Source organism: Accipiter gentilis, chromosome 8 (assembly GCF_929443795.1).
Source record: "Accipiter gentilis chromosome 8, bAccGen1.1, whole genome shotgun sequence".
Classification (NCBI taxonomy): Eukaryota; Metazoa; Chordata; class Aves; order Accipitriformes; family Accipitridae; genus Astur; species Astur gentilis.
In genome coordinates this window covers 37,044,580-37,062,875 of record NC_064887.1, presented here as the reverse complement: position 1 = coordinate 37,062,875, position 18,296 = coordinate 37,044,580, and the positions used below count along the sequence as shown (strand labels likewise).

Below are 18,296 nucleotides of genomic sequence, written 5' to 3'. Positions count from 1 at the left end.
GGACGTGCCGATCCACCAGCTCTGCCCTGGAACTGCTGCCGGGCAGCTGGATAAATAACGCAAGAGATCCCCCCGCGCCAGAAAGCCACGCTGCTGTCTCCTACTGGAGACAACTGCCCCAGTCATGCTAGAGCAGCCCCTGCTGAGAGACGACTCAAGGGACGGGTGTGTGCTTTCATGTCCAGTTTTATTAGTGTTGCATTAGTACCATAAAATAGTTGACGAGGTCGAGCACGTTGCAGTTTGTTCCAAAAAAAGGCTATTTACATTTAATCTGTCTTCTTAAAAAAACAAAACTAGAACCCAAACAATACAACAATGAAACAGATGGACAACTCAGGAATCTACAGAGTGGTAACGTCCCCTCATACGCTGCAGTCCAGACAAGGCTGGTGGCATGCAGCGCTGGTACCCATGCTCGCAATGCACTTCCCTGTGGCCATGGCATGTGCCCAACCAGGCAGGCAATGCTCTGGCAACCCTCCGGCCAAGGTGCAAAGCAGCAGCTGACTGGATGTGGCCCCATACCGGTGGCTCTTCTTTAAGGAAACCAGTGACCTGCTGCTTTCCAAGCTGGCATGTCCCTTTCTCCCCCAGTCTGTCCCAAAGCAGCTGAGTGACCATGCAGCAGCTGGCCCTGCCAGTAGCATCTCCCACGAGAACCCCACTGAAGAGGCTCCAGGAAACCTCTGGGAGATGCTAGGGCTCATTTCTGGCCTTCTCCCTGCCAGAGGAGCACAGAGGGAGGATCACACTAAAATGCCACCACACAGCTATCTGCTGAGATTGAGACCCCCTAAACAAAGAGAACAGAGGCACTGCATCCAACCTAGCTTCAAGAAAGCTCCAGGGCCCCCAGCCCTTTACCGCTGCATGGTAGGACTGCCCTAATCCCAGCCCTCCCAATCCCTCTGCACACCAAGCAGCAGCAGGCGGCCACCAGCTCGGCTGCCTCTCACCAGGATTTTCTTTTTAAACTTGGAGGTGCCAGGTGCAGTGCCCTCCACCCCAGCTCTCCAGTGCTCCCTCCAGCACACGCTTCTGGTGAGAAACACGATGGGACCTTTGCTGCAATCACAGGTTAAGCACGGGGCAGTCTGCTGAGTTTGATGATGGAAAGCAAACAGGCACATCTCCTCCAGGCCCAAAACCCTCCTCCCAGCCACCTACCCCTGCCCTCTCTGCAGGATGAAGCCATAAGCACATACTAATTAAAGCAGCAAAACACAGCCAAAGAGACAGTGACTCTCCCCAAACTCATATGTAATTAAGGAGGACTCTGCAGTTACTGCTGAGATGAAACCAGTAACAGTTGAACTGGATGGAAACTGCAACGCTGAGCTAAAACATCAAGATGTCTACAAATTCACCAGCACAGCAGGAAAACCAGCCCTGATTGAATGCTCTCAGGGCTGAGGTCCAGCCTTTGTCTCCAGGAAACTCAACCCAGAGGACCAGGAAGCACTCAAGGTGCAACATGACGCCACAAAAACCTTCCATCTTTCATCTGCTCGCCAGCACTGTTAAACTAGGTCAGCATCACACAGCCCAAAGCAGCAGTAAGCCTGTCCCTGAGACCTCACCTCTGAGCAAGGCAGGGGCCCTTCACCTAAGAGCAGCTGGAAAAGAAACCAGCTGCTTTGAGAAGTCACAGCCAGGGGAGCAGGAGATCACAAGCTCTGTGGGGAGCAAGGGTGAGCTCTGGGACACAAAGGGACAGGGACACCAGGGGACACCACCTTCAAAGCACCTCCCAGCCAGAGATCAGCTCAGATGCTGCCTGCTCTAGCCCCTGCCTTTGCTGTCAGACCACACAGCTCCAAAGCAAGCCCTGTCTAATGCAGGTGGGCAAGATAATGCCACCGTGTTTCTTCATTCGAGTTGCACCTTCCTCACCAAAACTCTCAAGAGCCGAACAGAGAGCAGTGCTGTCTCTGCTCTAAGCCATCCTTCGGCACTCACTGACTTGCATGCAACCACCTAATTCCACCAGGCTGGCACAGCTCCGCTGGCACAGGACCATTGCTGCCCCGGCAGCTCTCCATGGCGTTGCAGCAGGGATCCCTCCGACCAGCAGGGCTTGCTCGCAGCAGGGTCTCCCAGGAAACTGTTGGGGAGCTGGGAGATCCGAGATCATGTCATTCATGTCACCAGGTGCAAAGACCCTTCCCAAAATGGTCTGAGCCACATGCATGCTTTGACACACATTTTCCTTAGAGACAGAAACCTGTTTCTCCTACAGTCAGGGACAGAAACAGCTGCACAACGTGGCTCCACATGATACAAGAGAAACAACAGAGGCACAACACCCTGACCAGAGCAGCACCACCAAACTCACATGCCAGCCCTTGTCTCCAAGGCTGGGAACACCACAGCCACCCCCTGGGCACACAGCTGCCCACAAGCAGACCCAGCCTGTCACTGCTGGGCTCCAGGAGGACAAGGCTGAGAAGCTGGGATGTTTCCTTGCATGGAAGGGGCATTTCAGAGCAACGACATCTTTCCACAGGGGAGAAACCCTGCAGAGATGCAAGCCCTCAGGTCTCAGGCATACAGAGTTTCCTGGTGAATTCGCATGTATAAAGTTAGAACAAAACACAAACCAACATGAAATGCAATGAGCAGAAGAGTTTCTCTCTCTCTCACACACACACACACACAGAGTAGAGCAAGGCAACACACATTTGACAGGCAGGACCCTGGAAATCCTGTCCTAGCTACCATTTGTTTCTTTACAGTAGGTTGAAATACAAAGAGGAGCACAGTGATGGTTCCCCCCTCACCCCCCCAGTAAACAAAGTTATTGCAGTTGGTCAGTCCACCCCACCTCTGCAGCAATAACACGCTCCAGCACTGAGAGCTGCCCAGGCTGCGCGCGGCTCCTGGTGCTGGAACCCAGCCCAATCACTCTTGTCACACCAGCGTGAGACTCGAGGAAGAAATCACACACTGACTAATTTCCTTTAAAAAGCGCTTTTTTTTTTTTGATGCAACAGCCTCAATAAAGAAAAAGAAGTGATGTGCTTATACACTATCTCCCACGCTACTGTTGCTAGGCAACGCTATACAGTCCCAGAGCATCAGCTCAGGTCAACCGAAAAAGCAGGAACGGATGGACACAACAACATTCAAACTACAGCCGAGTTTCTGCCACAGCCAAGAGCTAGCAGACTGCAGGAAGAAACAGAGTATTGCAACTAGACAATACGTCCTGCCTAGCAGCGTGCCACTGGACATGGGACCATGTCCTCCTCCCATGTGGTTTGAAGGGAATACCCAGTCCCTGGCCAAGTAGGTTGTACTTCTGCTGGGAAAGGGTTTCATGAAATCGGAGTTGGTGAAGCAGCCCGTGCTGTGAGCTGCAACAGGCACTAGATCTAGCAGGGACCACACTCTCACCTAATAATCCCTCACTCCCCATCAGCAGGAGAAGGCCTAACTGAGGGCACCACCACTGCCCTGCCCAAAAGAACCTGGGAAGTCCCTGTACAGAGCGGGACCTGCTAAGCAGGGCAAAGCGGGTTCCCAAAGCCTTTAAAAACCCAAGGGTAAGGGATCAGAAAAAAAAAACCAACCCAAACCAAACAAAAAACAACCCCAAAACCAGCCACCAAAAAGTTCAAAAGCATCACTGCCCTCAAAGTGCCTTCTGGAAATGCTCACAGAGCCTGGCCTGTCCACAAGGGTGGGACACAAAAGGACCCATCCCATCAAAAACTTCAGTCCCTTACCCTGAAATTCAGAGATGTCTGTTCTTCCACAGAGCAAGCAAACTCTGCTCCCCAAATGCCAGCGGCCACCTGCTCCCAGTCCCTCCCAGGCATGCCTTGGGAAGCCTAGAGAGCAAAAGGCCACATCTGCAGCACCCAGAGCCACCCAGACCTGCAACTTGTCATGCTGTCTCCTTGTAAGAGCATCCCCTTGTCCTGGCACCCCAAGTGTCCCTGACAGCAGCAAGGTGTACGAAGTGAACACAAGCGCAGCCAGAGCCAAGCCAACAGTGCAAGACACCCAAAAATCTCACTCCTCCATCTCACAGGATGTCTTGCTACCCGAGATGGACAGAGAACCTGGCTAGCTTCGTCCTCTCTCACGTCCTAGCTACAGCTTCCACTGCACCTTGGGACTGAAACCCTCAGTACAGCTTCAACCCATAAGCAATGCTGTGCCAGGGCAAAAGCATATCCTGCTGGGGAAGGGATGCAATCCACAGAGAAATGCCTGTGGGGAGGAACACTTAGAAAGCAGAAGGTAAGGACAACGTCCATCTACAAAGCAGCCTGTGGGAGACTGCCTACTCCCAGCACGCTTCATTTTTGTTACAGTCTCTCAGTCCCTATGAGGAGAGGTTCTGGGTGGTTCAATGGCATGGCGAAAATGCAATTCTGCAGTGGCCCTGAAGCCAGGCAGTCTGCACCCATCCTGGAGAGGTGCATGAGGGAGACAGCAGCAGGCTCTGGGGAGCACAGTGAGGTCAGGGCAGGACAAAGGCAGCAGATAAAGCAGCCCACGCTACCTCACGTGTGCAGTCTGACAGATGGACGGGAAGGCAGCTGGACATGCAGAGCGCCTGGCTGGCTCCTGGTCCAGCCACTACAGTGATGTATCACTTCACAGACAACGGCTCATCTTCCTGGGTTTGTTTTTTTTGGCAACTTATTTTTTTTCCCTTTTTTTTTTTTTTTTTTTTTTTTTTTTAGAAAGCATTAAAAAAAATCTGCAGCTGTTAAAAAAAATCCTTTCCCTTTAGAGGCTGGACGAGGTTTTATTGACAGGTAAATAATTGGTGTGAGTATGTAAATAGCAGCGACCCCACTGACGCGGCGTCCCTCAGCAGCACAGCCAGCTGCGGGGACATTGTGACTGGCTCGGTTTGGTTGTTGTCACAGACCTGGGACACTGGAGTTTCCTTACACCTAGTGTTTCCCTAACTCCTGTTGCTGCCTAACCCTCCTCAGGCATTGCTTCAGCACAAACACCTGCCCATCCCCATGGCAGACTCCACACTCCAAAGGGGATCTCCTCTCCAGACCTCCCTAGCTATGCAAGTGGTTTGTTTTTGAAACTGGACAGTTGAACTCCCTCCAGACTTGCTGATCTCTCATCCTTTGGCAGCAGGAAGAAAGACTGGCCATGTTTTTTTCCTAGAAATACAGAGGGAGGGGGCCAAATGCACCGTAACACGCATGATCTTCCGCAAAAATCTGTTTGAGCTGATCCACGGCTCCCCCAGCCCATTCACACCAATGAGGTCTCAGGTTAATAAGCAGTGCAGTTATTCAGCTATCTGCTCGTAAGTGGTAGGTGTTCTTGGGCAGGTTGCCTGCTCCTGCCAACTCCCCCATGACTTCATGTTGTCAGCACATCTATATTTAAGACTGGGGTTTTTTGCCTTTGTTTAAAGGGGTTTCCTTCCCTTGTAGTAAACTTAAGAGTTAATAGAAAAAAGTAATTCAAAGGTAATCCAAGCACATCTGTAATTAATTCTGCAGGAGAGGGCAGAGCGACGCGAGTCGGAGTTGGCACGCAATTCCTGGCTCCTGGTGTGCAGTCCCTGGGATGGACAGAAGGTCCCTCCACTGAGCACGGTTAGAAGTTAGATTTGGAGTGTCCAAATATGCAGATGGGAAAGTGCTTGACATGGGAGGACCACTGTGCTGCCAGCTGAAAGAACTTGACGTCGTTCCACTCCACCCCATCGATCAGGACTGCAGGGGAGGGTAAAAAGAGAGGAGAGTTAGAAAATACCGAGTGGAAGTGGCCAACCTGAAATAGCTTTGCTAGAAACTTCCCTGCAATCAGCTGAGGGAGACCGGGCCACGTTCTGTGCTCAGGGCATGCACTGCTCTGCCTGGCCACCCCACTGCTGTAAATAGCTGCACACATGGGGGAGAAAGGCTCAAGAGCAGACCACTTTTAGGGACAACAGCTCAGATTGTTGTTCCAGCATTGCTCACTGACACTGGAGCTCCCCAGACTGCTGATTTCAGTGTCACCTGATCTGGTTTCTCAAATTTCCTAAATACACTCCATTTTCTTTTTTGGGCAAATGCACTCTTACAGAGATGGACATCAGTCTTTCCTCACTGGCACTCTTAACCAGGAGATCTGCGTCTCCTAAAGAGGTGACGCACATTCTGTGACCACCCCTCACGCTCACCAGTCTCACAGAGACTGGGCCAGGATTAAGGAGGTGACCTAAGCAGATCCCTCTGCTGTTAACGGTGGTGGGGATTATCAACTGAATAGGCTATAGGGATATTTTTGATACTGAATGCACAGCTCCACTGACAGCCACTTTAGGTCTGTCTGCAGAGGCATATACGGCTCCTGCTGTGGCATGCCTTTGTGCTAGAGTCCTGCCTAGAGGAGCAGCCACATTCTCACCTCTCTCCACCATCACTTGCAGTAGATGTGCAAGTGAAACAGAGAATGACAAGGAGGGAAACAGAGCCAGGCCCAGCCCTTGTCCTCCTCATCCAGGACACTGATTCAGAGGAGTTCCTAGGTAAGGGAAGATTTTCCCACACCCCAGACCTATTAATGCATTCCCTCATGCTGGACACATCCCATTCCCCAAGAACACCCCTATTGCATTGGCTCCAGGGCATGGGGCAGGACACCAGGTCAGCCCTTTCCCTGGAGGACTACACTAGCAGCTGAGTCTCGCCCCAGAGCCCAACGGGATGCAAGTGCTGCACTTACCACGCAGCATGTTCTGCTGATGTTTTGCTGTGCAAATCAACCTGCTGATTCCTTCAATACACTGGCTCTTTGACTCAACCTCCTTGTCTTTTGTCTTCTTGGGCAAAAACATCACTGGAAGAAAATCAAAGCGGCATACAGTGAGTCTCTGCCACTCACAGGAGCTGCACCAAGACTTGTTTGGGTTTTTACATTGAAACATTCATGTCTGAAATTCTAACTCTAATTTTAACTCCTAAAATCACCCCTGTTTGGCAGGAGTTTGAGTGTGTCAGTGCTCAACACCATCATCTATGCATATGGACATCTTAGGCCTAAGTGTTTCTACGTGAAGCATTCCCAGCTCATAACCCAGGCCCCAAAGGGCACCTTCACGGTAACTCCTGCTGCTCTGCTGGGACACCACGGAAAACAGCTGCATCTGTAGCAGTCCCCAGCCTGTGTCTTGTGCTGGGCTGATGGGATCTGCCAGGCGGCCGCACCACCTAGGGGGAGTCCCACACACTGCACACGGCTGCCGGGCAGCACTGCGCTCCAGCCCCCCATGTATCTGCAAGCAGGTTTACTGCACCAACAGCGGCCCAACATGAGCTGGGCTGCACAGACGCCTGGAGAGCAGGAGGGAATACAAACTACGGGCAGTTGGTGGAGAGCGAAGGCATTAGGAGAGCCTAAAGGGGTCCACTTCCCCAAGAACTGTCCAAATGCATGAGCAAAGATGTACAAACTGGCTCTGCAAAAGCTTGTGGTGTTGAACACCACTGCTCCAGGCTGGGCAGTGAACATTTTGAGTCTCAGGATTGCTGCTCCCATAGGCATGCCACTTAAAAAGGGTGTGGGTCAGGGGTGGGAGTTCTGGTACCAGCAGTGCCACAGCTATGTTGGCCCAGTAGTGACCTGGCTGCAGCGTTATCCACCCATGTCCTGCAGCCACTGATCCAGGAGGCTCTGTCGACCTTCTCTCAGAGCCCCCAAAATCCCTGCTTCCACCAAAAATGACTCCCAGGCCCATAGGCAGTAAGATGTCATGAAGGACAGCTCCTGGCAGGTGAATGTAAGTGCAGAACTGCCTTGCTGCTTCCTTGAAGATACTTTGCCGCAGAGCTGTTCTCAATTTCTACTATGTTTCATGTTACCAAGGCTAGGAGCAAATACAGAATTACTGACAACATTTAAAGTGCCTTTTTTTGTTTCTTTTGAGAAAATAAACTCAAAGCCATGAGTTTAAGAGCATAAGGTTAAAAAAGAAAAAAGTTAACATCAGGCTTTGCACTGAGAGCATTTCTTTTCTACCTCCTTTTGTCCCACAAAGCACTATGAACAAGAACATAAGAGCTCCTGTAGCAGAGCCTACATTGCTGCAAACCTGCTCTGAGTGACAACACCTCTTGTAAGTACAAGCACACCTACCAATGGCTTCGCAGGTTTGGCTGGTGTGTTTGTCCAGCTGTGACAGTAATATTTTAACAAGAGGATGCCACGTCAGCTCCAGCAAAATGTCTCTGCTGGGGCTGCTGCCACATGCTGCAACATGATGGGATGCACGCATGTCCTGCCTCTGTCTGCACCTCTGTCATGTGGCAGAGGAGACACCAGAGCACAGAGCTGTTGCACAGGCTGAAGGGTCTGCCCTGACTCTGGTGGTTGGGCCACAAAAGCTGCCTCTTACCTCATACAACATCCCAAAACACCACCAGCAGGCTCACAAGGAACACAGGAAAGCTGTCCAGAGCAGCGTGCCTCCTGTCTTTCCGCACAGACACCCGCAAATGTTCTTGCTCTGTCCCTACCTTTGTTCTTCTGGGCCATACCATCTCAGCTGTTCAGCTGTAAGGGTGAACAGATCCCCTTTTTACAGCACAAAGAGGACCCACCCTTTCAAACTCTATCACCTTATGCAGTCACTTATCTACAGACCGACTTGGATTTGGGGGATAAAAATATGACTAAGGTGCTGTAATGCCAGACTGACAAGTCAGGCAGCCCTGAAGTGGCAGAACAGGGAGAACAGCATTGCACCCTTGGCCTTTGGCAACAGTAAATGTGTCCACCTTACCTTTCTTGTTCTTCTCTTTTGTCACAACAGTCATGGACATCGTCGGAGTGGTGGCAATCTCACCACTGACAGGTAACCTGCTGACCTGGAGGGACCGGAAAGTGCATTTCAGTGTGTTTTTGGTAGTGGAGGGGTCCTTCTTCTCCGGGTCTCTCTTTCTGTCCACGGGTGGAGCTGCAATCCAGTAATCCACCTGCAGGCCCATCAACTCAGCACCGAGGCTCTGGCTGGAAAACAAGAGAAGAAGGTCATTTCCATGCAGCACCCAGCAGAGTTCCCCCCATCTGTGTTTTTCTCAGAGTGGCTGCCGTTCCTGACCAGATGGTCCCTGGCTCTCTGGGAAATCAGGCAGCAATGTTTCATAGTGAAACCTGATAATCACAAAAGCACAAGAAGTCATCACTGAGTGATGCAGCCTGGGTCACATTACATGGTGGCATCGGTTTGGCAGCACAGAATTGCAATAAGCTGAGAAAAGCTGACCTGCTGTGCAACCACAGGGATGAGCAGTCGGAAGAGGAGCAGACAAGCACTTTCCTAACACGATGCCGAGTTCAGTGACCCAACCAGCAAAGGCAGCCCCTGAGGTGGCCCAAATTGCATCCAGTCTTTGAGTGGGGAAGAAAGGCCACGCTGCCAAAATCAGCTCTGAACTGGGGTGATCGAAGAGCTAGTGGGTCCCTGAACATCAGGCACGCAGTTCCCAGTCTCGCTGACTTGCTTCCATCTCCTATGTTCATGAGCTCTTCCTGTCATCAGCTGCTTCCCTTCCTGTCCAGATGCTCCACCAGGTCACACAGGATCTCTGCTCTCCCCAGGTGTCTATGATGGAGTTGGCATGGGGCAATCTGCCCTGCAGCCCTGCTGCGTGCTGGGGAATTCCAGTACTGGGAAAATCCTTTGCTAGTCCTGTGATGTTTGCTAAACAACAGCAGATTTCAGGACATGATCTGCTCTTGAAAACTCCCGCGCATCGTGTGGTAACAGATGTGCGTCACCAAAACATGCTGCCAGCCTTTCTTGAGCCAGAAAAGAGAAGATGAGCAGCCTGGGAAATTCCACCCCTTGCCTGTCCCTGCCTCTCACTAGCTAACCCCAAGCAGAGCAGGGGTTTATCATTCAGCCGACCTACAACTGACAACCTATACTTCTTCCTACACAATGACAGAATGTTGAATAAAACGCAAGTACTAGACAAAAAACTAACTTAATTTATCTACCAGTCTGTGTCCCCTGTTTGAGAAATGGTAATTGTTAAGGAAGATGAATCTGTGATTTTGAATGAAATATGCATCCCTCTACACTGCCTGTCTAATAAGAAACTCTCAAGGTAAAACAAGGACATCCCATCATTAAGGGCCTCTCAGCAAATCATCTCCTTTTCTTTGCAATTTATTCAGCTGAAAGCAGACCACAAAGCAGAGTTCATCTTTAATCACCAAAATGAGGTTTTGGGTTCTCAGGGTCATTTCAGAAGTGAGATTCTTCAAGGATGATGTTTTGGAGATGCAGCTTTGGATTTTAAGGCTCCTTTCCATCACATTTCTCACCTCAGTTGTACAGACAAAGCATCCTAATGTTCACTATGCCCAGGCAGGATTTTCTGTTCCATTGCCAGTTAAACATGTGGCTTAATCTTTCAGTCTGGGTCACCCTCTACCCCCTGTGCTGTCACATATAAATCAGTGAAGCTGGAACAGTGTTGAACCTAAACTTCCTCATTTCTTGATGATTTTACCACACGGCATGAAACCAAAAAGTACCAGATTCCTAGAGCTGGGTGTCAACTTCAGATATATCACATTCACAGCTCACAACTTTAATAGCCTACACTCTTGTGGGTACAGGTTCCCAAACCACTTCCACCTTTGGAAAGCCCACACAGAGCTCACATGTAAGAGTCAGCTCTGCTTTCCACATCCTGCTCAGCCCCCAGCTCTCTGTGCTGCCAGCCAGCTGCTGCTGGGACCAGCCTGGGACAGACAAGGACTCTCCTGCCACCAAACCACAGGGAGCCAACAGGTGGGACTTGGGGTACTGGGCCTCCTGGCACAGGCTAACAGCCACTAACACCTTCCTGTTGCTGGGTACCTGCTACACTGGGACTTCCACATTTCCATTTCCTCTTCTTAAAAGGGAACTCTTATGCCAGTTTAAGAAGTCAAAGGCTAAAGGTCCCTACAGGGCTCTCTGGGGTGGGCAGGAAAGGTCCCCATTCTGTCTCCAAGAGGGACAGCAGGAGATTGCTGCTTTGGGAGAGCATGTGAGCCCAGTCTCTAACTGCAGAGCATTCCCGTGGACTTCCCCAGCCTGACTATCACAGGATTAGGGATATTAGAGGGGACATCCCTGAACTATCATTAATAGATCTGCTCTCCATGAATTTGCCTAACCCCTCCTTGATCTCCTGATCCTGCTGCCACAGAAGTAGCAGAAGCAGACATGGTCCCAAAATGCCTTTCCTGCTGTGTGCAGAAGTCCCTTCCTTCCTCCCTTCTAATTGACCTCTTGCCGGTGTCACTGCATGCCCCCAGGTCTTGTACCACAGGTTTGGTGAACAACAGTTCAATATTCAACAAACTTACCACCACTGTGATTTTGCAAAACTGAGTGGCTTACTACTTTCCCCTCCTCCCCCAAACAGCAGAGTCCAAGTGCTTCCAGTCTCTGCTCACAAGGCTGCTGCTCTGTCCCCTTGATCTTGTTAACTCCCCTGAACCTTTAACTTCACCAGGTGCTTCTGGGTACCAGAACTGCACACAAAGCATTAAGACAGCTACGTCAATGTTTTGTGCAGCAACAAAATGAGAGTTCTGGCCAGGGCAATTCTTTATTGGCAGTTTTCTAGGGGTTTCCTCCCTTCACCCCTAAAAATTTCAGCTAAGCTAGAGCTTCACATTGCCTACACGTGCTGCCTCCTTGCTGTTCTGATATGCTTTCACACGCATGAATGGGAATTGCGGTTCCACTATGCCACCTTACAACTGTCAGCTCTCCCCTCACAGAGAAAAAGCCTGCTCATTCCACAGAGTCACTCTGACCTTACACTCTCTTGGTCCTTAAAATCATAAGGTCTGTGAGGGATTAGGCTAGCACCCACATGTATTACGGTGAGTATTTTTTTTGCCTACACATCTCCCCATGAGAATCCAGTCTCAAAGGGAAAATACCAGCAGATATAGAACACAAACCTTCCCAAACAGACTGCTACAATGGTTCATGAGAATTAGAGTTTCTGCCAGACTATCAAAAACAAGGCTGCCCCTTCTACTAGTTCAAATGTGTCTGCCCTTGAGAAGTGCAGCCTTCCCATTGGGTGCAAGATCCCCTCTGGCCTCCCTAGCTCCTTGTCAGCTAACAAGGACACAGTCGCTCCAGAGGCAAAAGAGGTGAAGGGGAAAGGTAACAACTTCAAGTGTTTGCTAGGGAGGAAGAAAGAAGAGCTATAGATTTTCCTTTAGAAGAGTTTTCCTCTCTCATGTATATGTCAGATAAAACAGCCAAGGAGCTGTAAGGAGACAAAACATGCTTTACCTTGAGGATGAGAAGCTGCCTGTGACAGACGGTGAGGAAGGTGGTGTGGGGGAGGCTTCTTTCACAGCAGGAGACACAGAAGGTGGGGTAGAAGAAAGGACACTGGAGCTCGAGGGAGCTGCGTCATCAGAGTCACCTTGCAGAAAAGAAGTCAAACTGTTTGTCTGGGTTTGTCCCACAGCCCAGCACGTGCACGCTGGAATAGCTCAGTCTCCTTGCCCACACTCCTGCTGCACGGGTTTTGTTCAGACTCAATCCAGAGATCAGCTAGCCCATCAGTTCTGACTGCTTTCACACTTAAACCACAGGACTTTCTATGTTTCAGTAAGAGGCAGGCCCAGACATTCACACTCCTCTGGGCTCTCCACCTGGCTCTCCTAGGGTTCGCTCCCAGCTGATTTTAAGGCTTCTGCACAGTCAGAGCCCAGCCCATTGATCCCTGCTGGGGAATCTCCCCCTACAACCACTGCAAGGCAGCACCACTCTAAGACTCTTGGAAAATCCAGTACTTCTGAGCTGATCACAGGGATCTCCCCATTCCGTCTGCTTCCACCCTCCATAACCAAGGCATCATTCCCTTCACATTGGCCCTTTAGGATGGTGGGAGCACTGTGGCAGCAAGGAGTGACCCACAGAAGGGGTGCATCCACACACAAACCTATGTGTAACCCGGGCCACAGGAATCTGGGTTTAATACTGAAGCAATATAAGAAACAATCTCAACAGATGAGGAAAAAAAATATTCCTGACTAATAGTGCATGTGAAGGAGGAGAAGACAAGTTCACATTGATAAAATAACACTGCCCCAAGTCTATGTGTGTAAGCAGGCAGTATCATGTAAATCAGTTCTGTACTCACCTATTAAACAAAAAGGGTCTAAATATGTTGTCAGATCAGCAAACTGGTTGCCTATCCTGGAGTTCCCAGTGTTAGGCACATATTTGAGATTGATTTTATTAAGCAATTGAGCCCAGTGCAGGGAGACAGGCATGAACTTCCGATGAATTGCCTGCCCGGGTTTGGAGCAGGAACATCAAATAACCACAGTGGTGAATCCACCCCACTGTGAACACACGTAAGAAAAACGGGTGTTTACACATACGAGTGAAGCTTCCCTGGATGAGAGTGTGGGAATTTCAGCTGGCCTGAAGCTCTTTGTAAAGTAACAAGAAAAAGGGCCTCTTTTCAAGAGAAAGGCCTCTCTGCGGACAGCTGCTGGGAGTCAAGGCAGCAGAACTGGGAGCAAATAAAATCCAATTCCACCTTACAAAACTCCAAGACATCAGCAAAGGACAAGTTTGTTCAGCATGTGAAGTCACGTTCCCACCACCTGTACAACACAGAAAGCACATGCAAGATGCTTGTTACCTGACGTTGCAGAAGATTGTTCCACTATTCCAACCTTCACCACCTAGAGGGGGCAAAACAGAAGAGAAGTTTTGCAGAGGAGGACTATGCAACAGGAGTTCCCTGAACTTTGTGAACCCCCAACCCCCAAACTAAGCTCATCCCTACACCCCCCTTGGCACTGTCACTGGAGTCACAGTAGTGTTAAAGTTTGTTAAAAAGTGGTCTTCTAAGAGCCAGGAAGGTCCCAGCAGCGTCCAGGCAAGTAGTACCAGCTCACAACCCTTCCCTGACCTATACAAAAGACAGCACAGACCCTACAGAGCTGTTACAGATCTGCACAGCTCTGAATAGCCCACCATCAGACTCAAGCTATGGCAGCTACAGTGCCTGGTCTGTGACACCTGTGGGAACAGGGCAGGGAGGAGAAAGGAACATAAATATCCCTTTAGCATTGCTTCGATACACCTGCTAATTACAGACATACTGCTTTCACTGCACAGGTACAGCCACTTCAAGGGTGCAGCATAGTTGGGGTTTGTTAGGAAACCACAAAAGCAACAAAGTACACTTTCTGATGGGAGTTTTCTGGTCTCCAAACAAGGGAAGTGTCCAGCAAAGAAGATAAAGCTCCTAGCAAAGCCTCTGGACACAGCCATGGATAAACCACCACATGGACAGGTCAGAACAATCCCAATCACACTGTAATAAGGATACAAATGTGTTCTGATATGGCCAACCACCAGCTAGTACATTTAGGTTAACAATAAATGCCACTGGCAATAATTTGTGGAACAGAGCATGCTACAAACACAAGCTCCCAGGAACACACTATGCTTAGAAAGATAAAATGACCCTTGGTGATGTAAGAGCAGGGACCTTCTGCAGAGATAATCTGCTACAGTGCACAGGGGTCATTACTCTCAACACTGCAGAGGAAAGACCCTTCTTAAGGTCCTTAAAGAATTTGTATCCAGGACTAATGTCTACCCTATACAAACACTGACAAATGAGAAAGAGCTGCAAAGGGATCTCAAGTCAATAAAACCTGTTTTAGAATGAGAAATGATGTCATGCAGTCTATTTAGTTTGAAAACAGAAGATCGTTAAGTTCAGACATGACCATATCTAGACCACATCTCTAGGGAGCACATTTCTGTGCTATAGGATCAAGAAAAAGGACCTACTTCGGAGTGGGGGGCGTGTATGCTCAACACTAGATCTTGGAGAGCTGTCAGGCTTTCTTGTGGATGCTCTGGCTTTTCCAAGACTGGAGCTAACATTGTGAACTCAACAGTGTGTGCAGAGGCTCCCTGAGGGGGGACTGGCTTGGGAGAAGGCGGCTGCAGCTCAGTTTGGCCAGTCTGCACGCAAAGGGCAACAAATCAGGCTCTGGAGTCCAGCAGCCATTTGTGCTGTATGTGTTAAACGCCAAGAATATATTTCACAGACTGTAACTAGCTGTAAGCAAGAGGAGGTGAGGTGGAAGAGTTAGGGGAAGAACAAGCAACACAGAAAACTGCCTACAGCCACCTTGATCTGCAAGCCAGACAGGAAATCTCTTCTGGCCTTTTCCCCCTTGCTGGCTGACTGAAGATGCTTGAGTTCAGACACATGGGAGGAAGACAAGGTTAAACACTTTCCCTTCCCTCCACTGAGGGAGGTTCTTGAGACTGCTGCAGTCACAACAATGCCTCCATGCAGGAACTCTGCAGCAGCCAGCCTCCTTTCCCTTCAGGAAGGAGGCACATGCTGTTAACTCTCCTGGCAACTGGCTGTCGGTGCAACACAGGTGCACAACTATGCAGCCTCACCACCCAACCCTTTCATGTGCGACTGGCCCCTTGTCAGGCTCTGCTCCCAACACTTCAGAACCCAACTGAGCAGCACAGCACTGCCCTGCTTGCTTCTGGCTCAAAAATTGCACAATCCAGCTGCAGGACATCAGTTCTTGCACCCTAAAAGCCAACAGAGTCCAGCTAACATCAGGAGTCACAAAGTCAAACGTCGCTGGCTCCCTCTCTTCCTTGGCCAACAGCTCCAAGCAGGCTGCAGCTGAGGGAAAGAGCTTCGGTGTTCATGTTCAGCCTCAGACTTTGTAAGACACCTGCAATTGGCCTTTCAGAATCTTTTCAGATGTGATCATGTGGAATTACTGTGTCAGGAACACTTCAAAAGCAAGAATAAGCAGCATTGATTTGACCCTCAGCACCAGGCAGCATAGGAAGTCAGTCTGTGCTTTCAAGGCAAGTTTTTTTGACGGGGGGTAGCAGTGTTATGCACACAACAGAGCTGTTCACTCTTCCCACTTTCAGATAATCAAATCCAGACTGGAAACGCATTGCTAATGTCAGGACAATGATCACTTTAGAGCAACTGGACAAACACTGAGTCCCATTTGCATGCACATAGCACTGAACTAAATCAGCCCTGAAAAAAGCTTTGCAGAGCCTAGCAGCTATAGTGAGACAAGTCCAGGAGCTTCCAAGCTCTTCTGGACTTTTCATGTTATTGGGAAAGGTGAAACAGGTGTTTCATAACAACAATTCTTCACCAGCAATCGCAGTTCATCAGCAGGGAACAAATGGGGAAGATATGTCTTCTCTTTTGCAGAAGACATCTTTCCTTCAACAAACAAAAGTAGATTGTCATCTCAGGAACACTGCAGAGAGAGACTGTCACTCCAAAGAGACACCACAGTGAAAGCAGGGTCAGCCCGCGGGCAAGAGAGACTAAGCTCTTTAAATGCCTTGGGATTTTAGATTAGCTCTGACGCACTGACAGGAATACAAACGGGAACACACACAAGTCAGCTTAACACAGGGAAGACGGAACAACACAACCAGCATGCAAGAAAGAGAAGCTACAAGAGAGCAGCAAAAACTGTGGAGAAGACATCCAGTAGCTCAAGAGCAGTCAGGGGATATCCTTTTGGCTGTAGGTCAATGACTTTATACTAAAACTTAAAGAAGAACATGATTAAATAAGGGGAGGGAAGCTAGAAAAGGCAAAGTACACAGTGTGCAAAATACACTGACAGAAGCACAAACACATCCTTGCCTAGATACTCTCTGCACTTGACCACCTGAGCTGGGAACATTAAGATAAGACAGAAGGAAAAGTCAGGGACTACTATCCCAAATACATATTCACATAATAAAATGCATTAAACAGCTACCGCCCCGAACTCAAACTTAATAATGGTATAAATTATCTCCCTGGTGGGATGTACTCTCCACTTCCCAGGAGTGGATGAGATATTAAGAGGACTAGACACCATTCATGACAAGCACACAGAGGACTGACACTGGAATAGCATATTTGGCCAAATCAATCACCCAGCACAATGCTAGGCACAGCAACATTGAGATCAGGTTTCCAGGAACACACCACCTTCCTCTGCACGTGGCCCAGCAGCAATTCTCCACCACCTATGTGCTTTGGTTTACAGCAAAGGCAGGCTGTGGATCAGAGCACTTCAGTGTCATGCTTCCCTCTCTGTACTGAATGAACAAGGCAATAGGAAGGCCACAGTGCCTGCTTCAGTGCTGGCAGGCATGCATGCAGCACAGAGCTGCCCAGAGCCAGCTGCCAGGACAGTAAAATACACCCTATAGTTTGTTGAGGGATCTTAGAGGTTTGCTTACGTACCAGGCAGTTGCATCCAACCATCAGATGTTCATGCTGACATTCTACCTTAGAGCACACAGCACTCCTGCTCTACCCCAAAAACCAGGTAAGTTTGGATTAACACTTGTGGACATATTCTAGCTGGCTTGAGGCAGCATAACTAAGGTAACACTCACCCCGACAAAGGGAATGAACTTCTGTGAAGATTCTTCGTCAGGGCTAGAGGCAAAGAGAAAAGAGTTGTTAACAGCTTGCTTCCACACCAGGCACAATACTCACTTTATATGTTGCATTCAAGCATGCAGCAGGGACGGACAGTATGCAAGCGCCAGTCCAATGTCTCCTCTCAAGGCCCCCTGCCAGCACGCTAAGAATCTGCATGGGTGGGGAACAGCACGCAGCTTTCGGCACATCTCTCAGGGGAAAGGTCTCTTCCTCCCTCCCTCACGCTTGACAGAGAAACATGCTTTAATGGCATGGCAGTCATTACAGACACACGACCTCCTGCTGCAAGGAAATGGATCTGTGCCACAACAACACGGAGAACTGTGCATTACTTACTAGTACCTGAAGCACTCTGCACGCATGGCCTTCACGCGTCCCACCTTTGGAGTCATGTGCCATACCTTGCATATCCCAGCATCGCTAAAGCAGTTAGCCTGCCGCGGGGTTACAAGCCGTGACACGTGGTTATTTGTATAGCACTAGCAAATATGTACACACGCACACACGCTCACGCACACAGATACATGTTCCCTGCCACTGGGAGCTTGCAGTCCCTTAGACAGGCACACTAGAGAGGTCAGGCACCAGAGCACACCAGGTAGATCAGGACACCAAGTCGAGAACAGCAAACACCTAAACCAAACTCAACAAAATGCACACCATGTCCCAGAAACAGCTGAAGACAACACTACACACGTTTTGAAAGCAGGAAGGCATCACCCCCTCCTGCTGTGGCCCTGCCCAGGATTCAGAACCCAACGGGTGGAGAAGGGCCAGCAATGAAGGCCACAGTCAAAC

At 49.6% G+C, this 18,296-nt stretch overlaps 1 protein-coding gene across 13 annotated transcripts in view; it reads right to left on the bottom strand.

The window, feature by feature from the left end:
- Positions 1 to 175: 175 nt before the first annotated feature.
- Positions 176 to 18,296, bottom strand: part of PACS2 (phosphofurin acidic cluster sorting protein 2) — an 84,449-nt gene continuing 66,328 nt past the window's right edge. For all 13 annotated transcript variants that reach the window (XM_049807834.1, XM_049807841.1, XM_049807835.1 and 10 more), the window contains 6 exons: positions 17,450 to 17,492; positions 13,665 to 13,707; positions 12,296 to 12,431; positions 8,762 to 8,988; positions 6,706 to 6,819; positions 176 to 5,708 (listed from right to left, as the gene is read on the bottom strand). In XM_049807834.1, the coding sequence (XP_049663791.1) occupies positions 5,590 to 5,708; positions 6,706 to 6,819; positions 8,762 to 8,988; positions 12,296 to 12,431; positions 13,665 to 13,707; positions 17,450 to 17,492 (682 nt within the window). In that variant the 3' untranslated portion in view covers positions 176 to 5,589. The remainder of the gene's footprint in view (positions 5,709 to 6,705; positions 6,820 to 8,761; positions 8,989 to 12,295; positions 12,432 to 13,664; positions 13,708 to 17,449; positions 17,493 to 18,296) is intronic.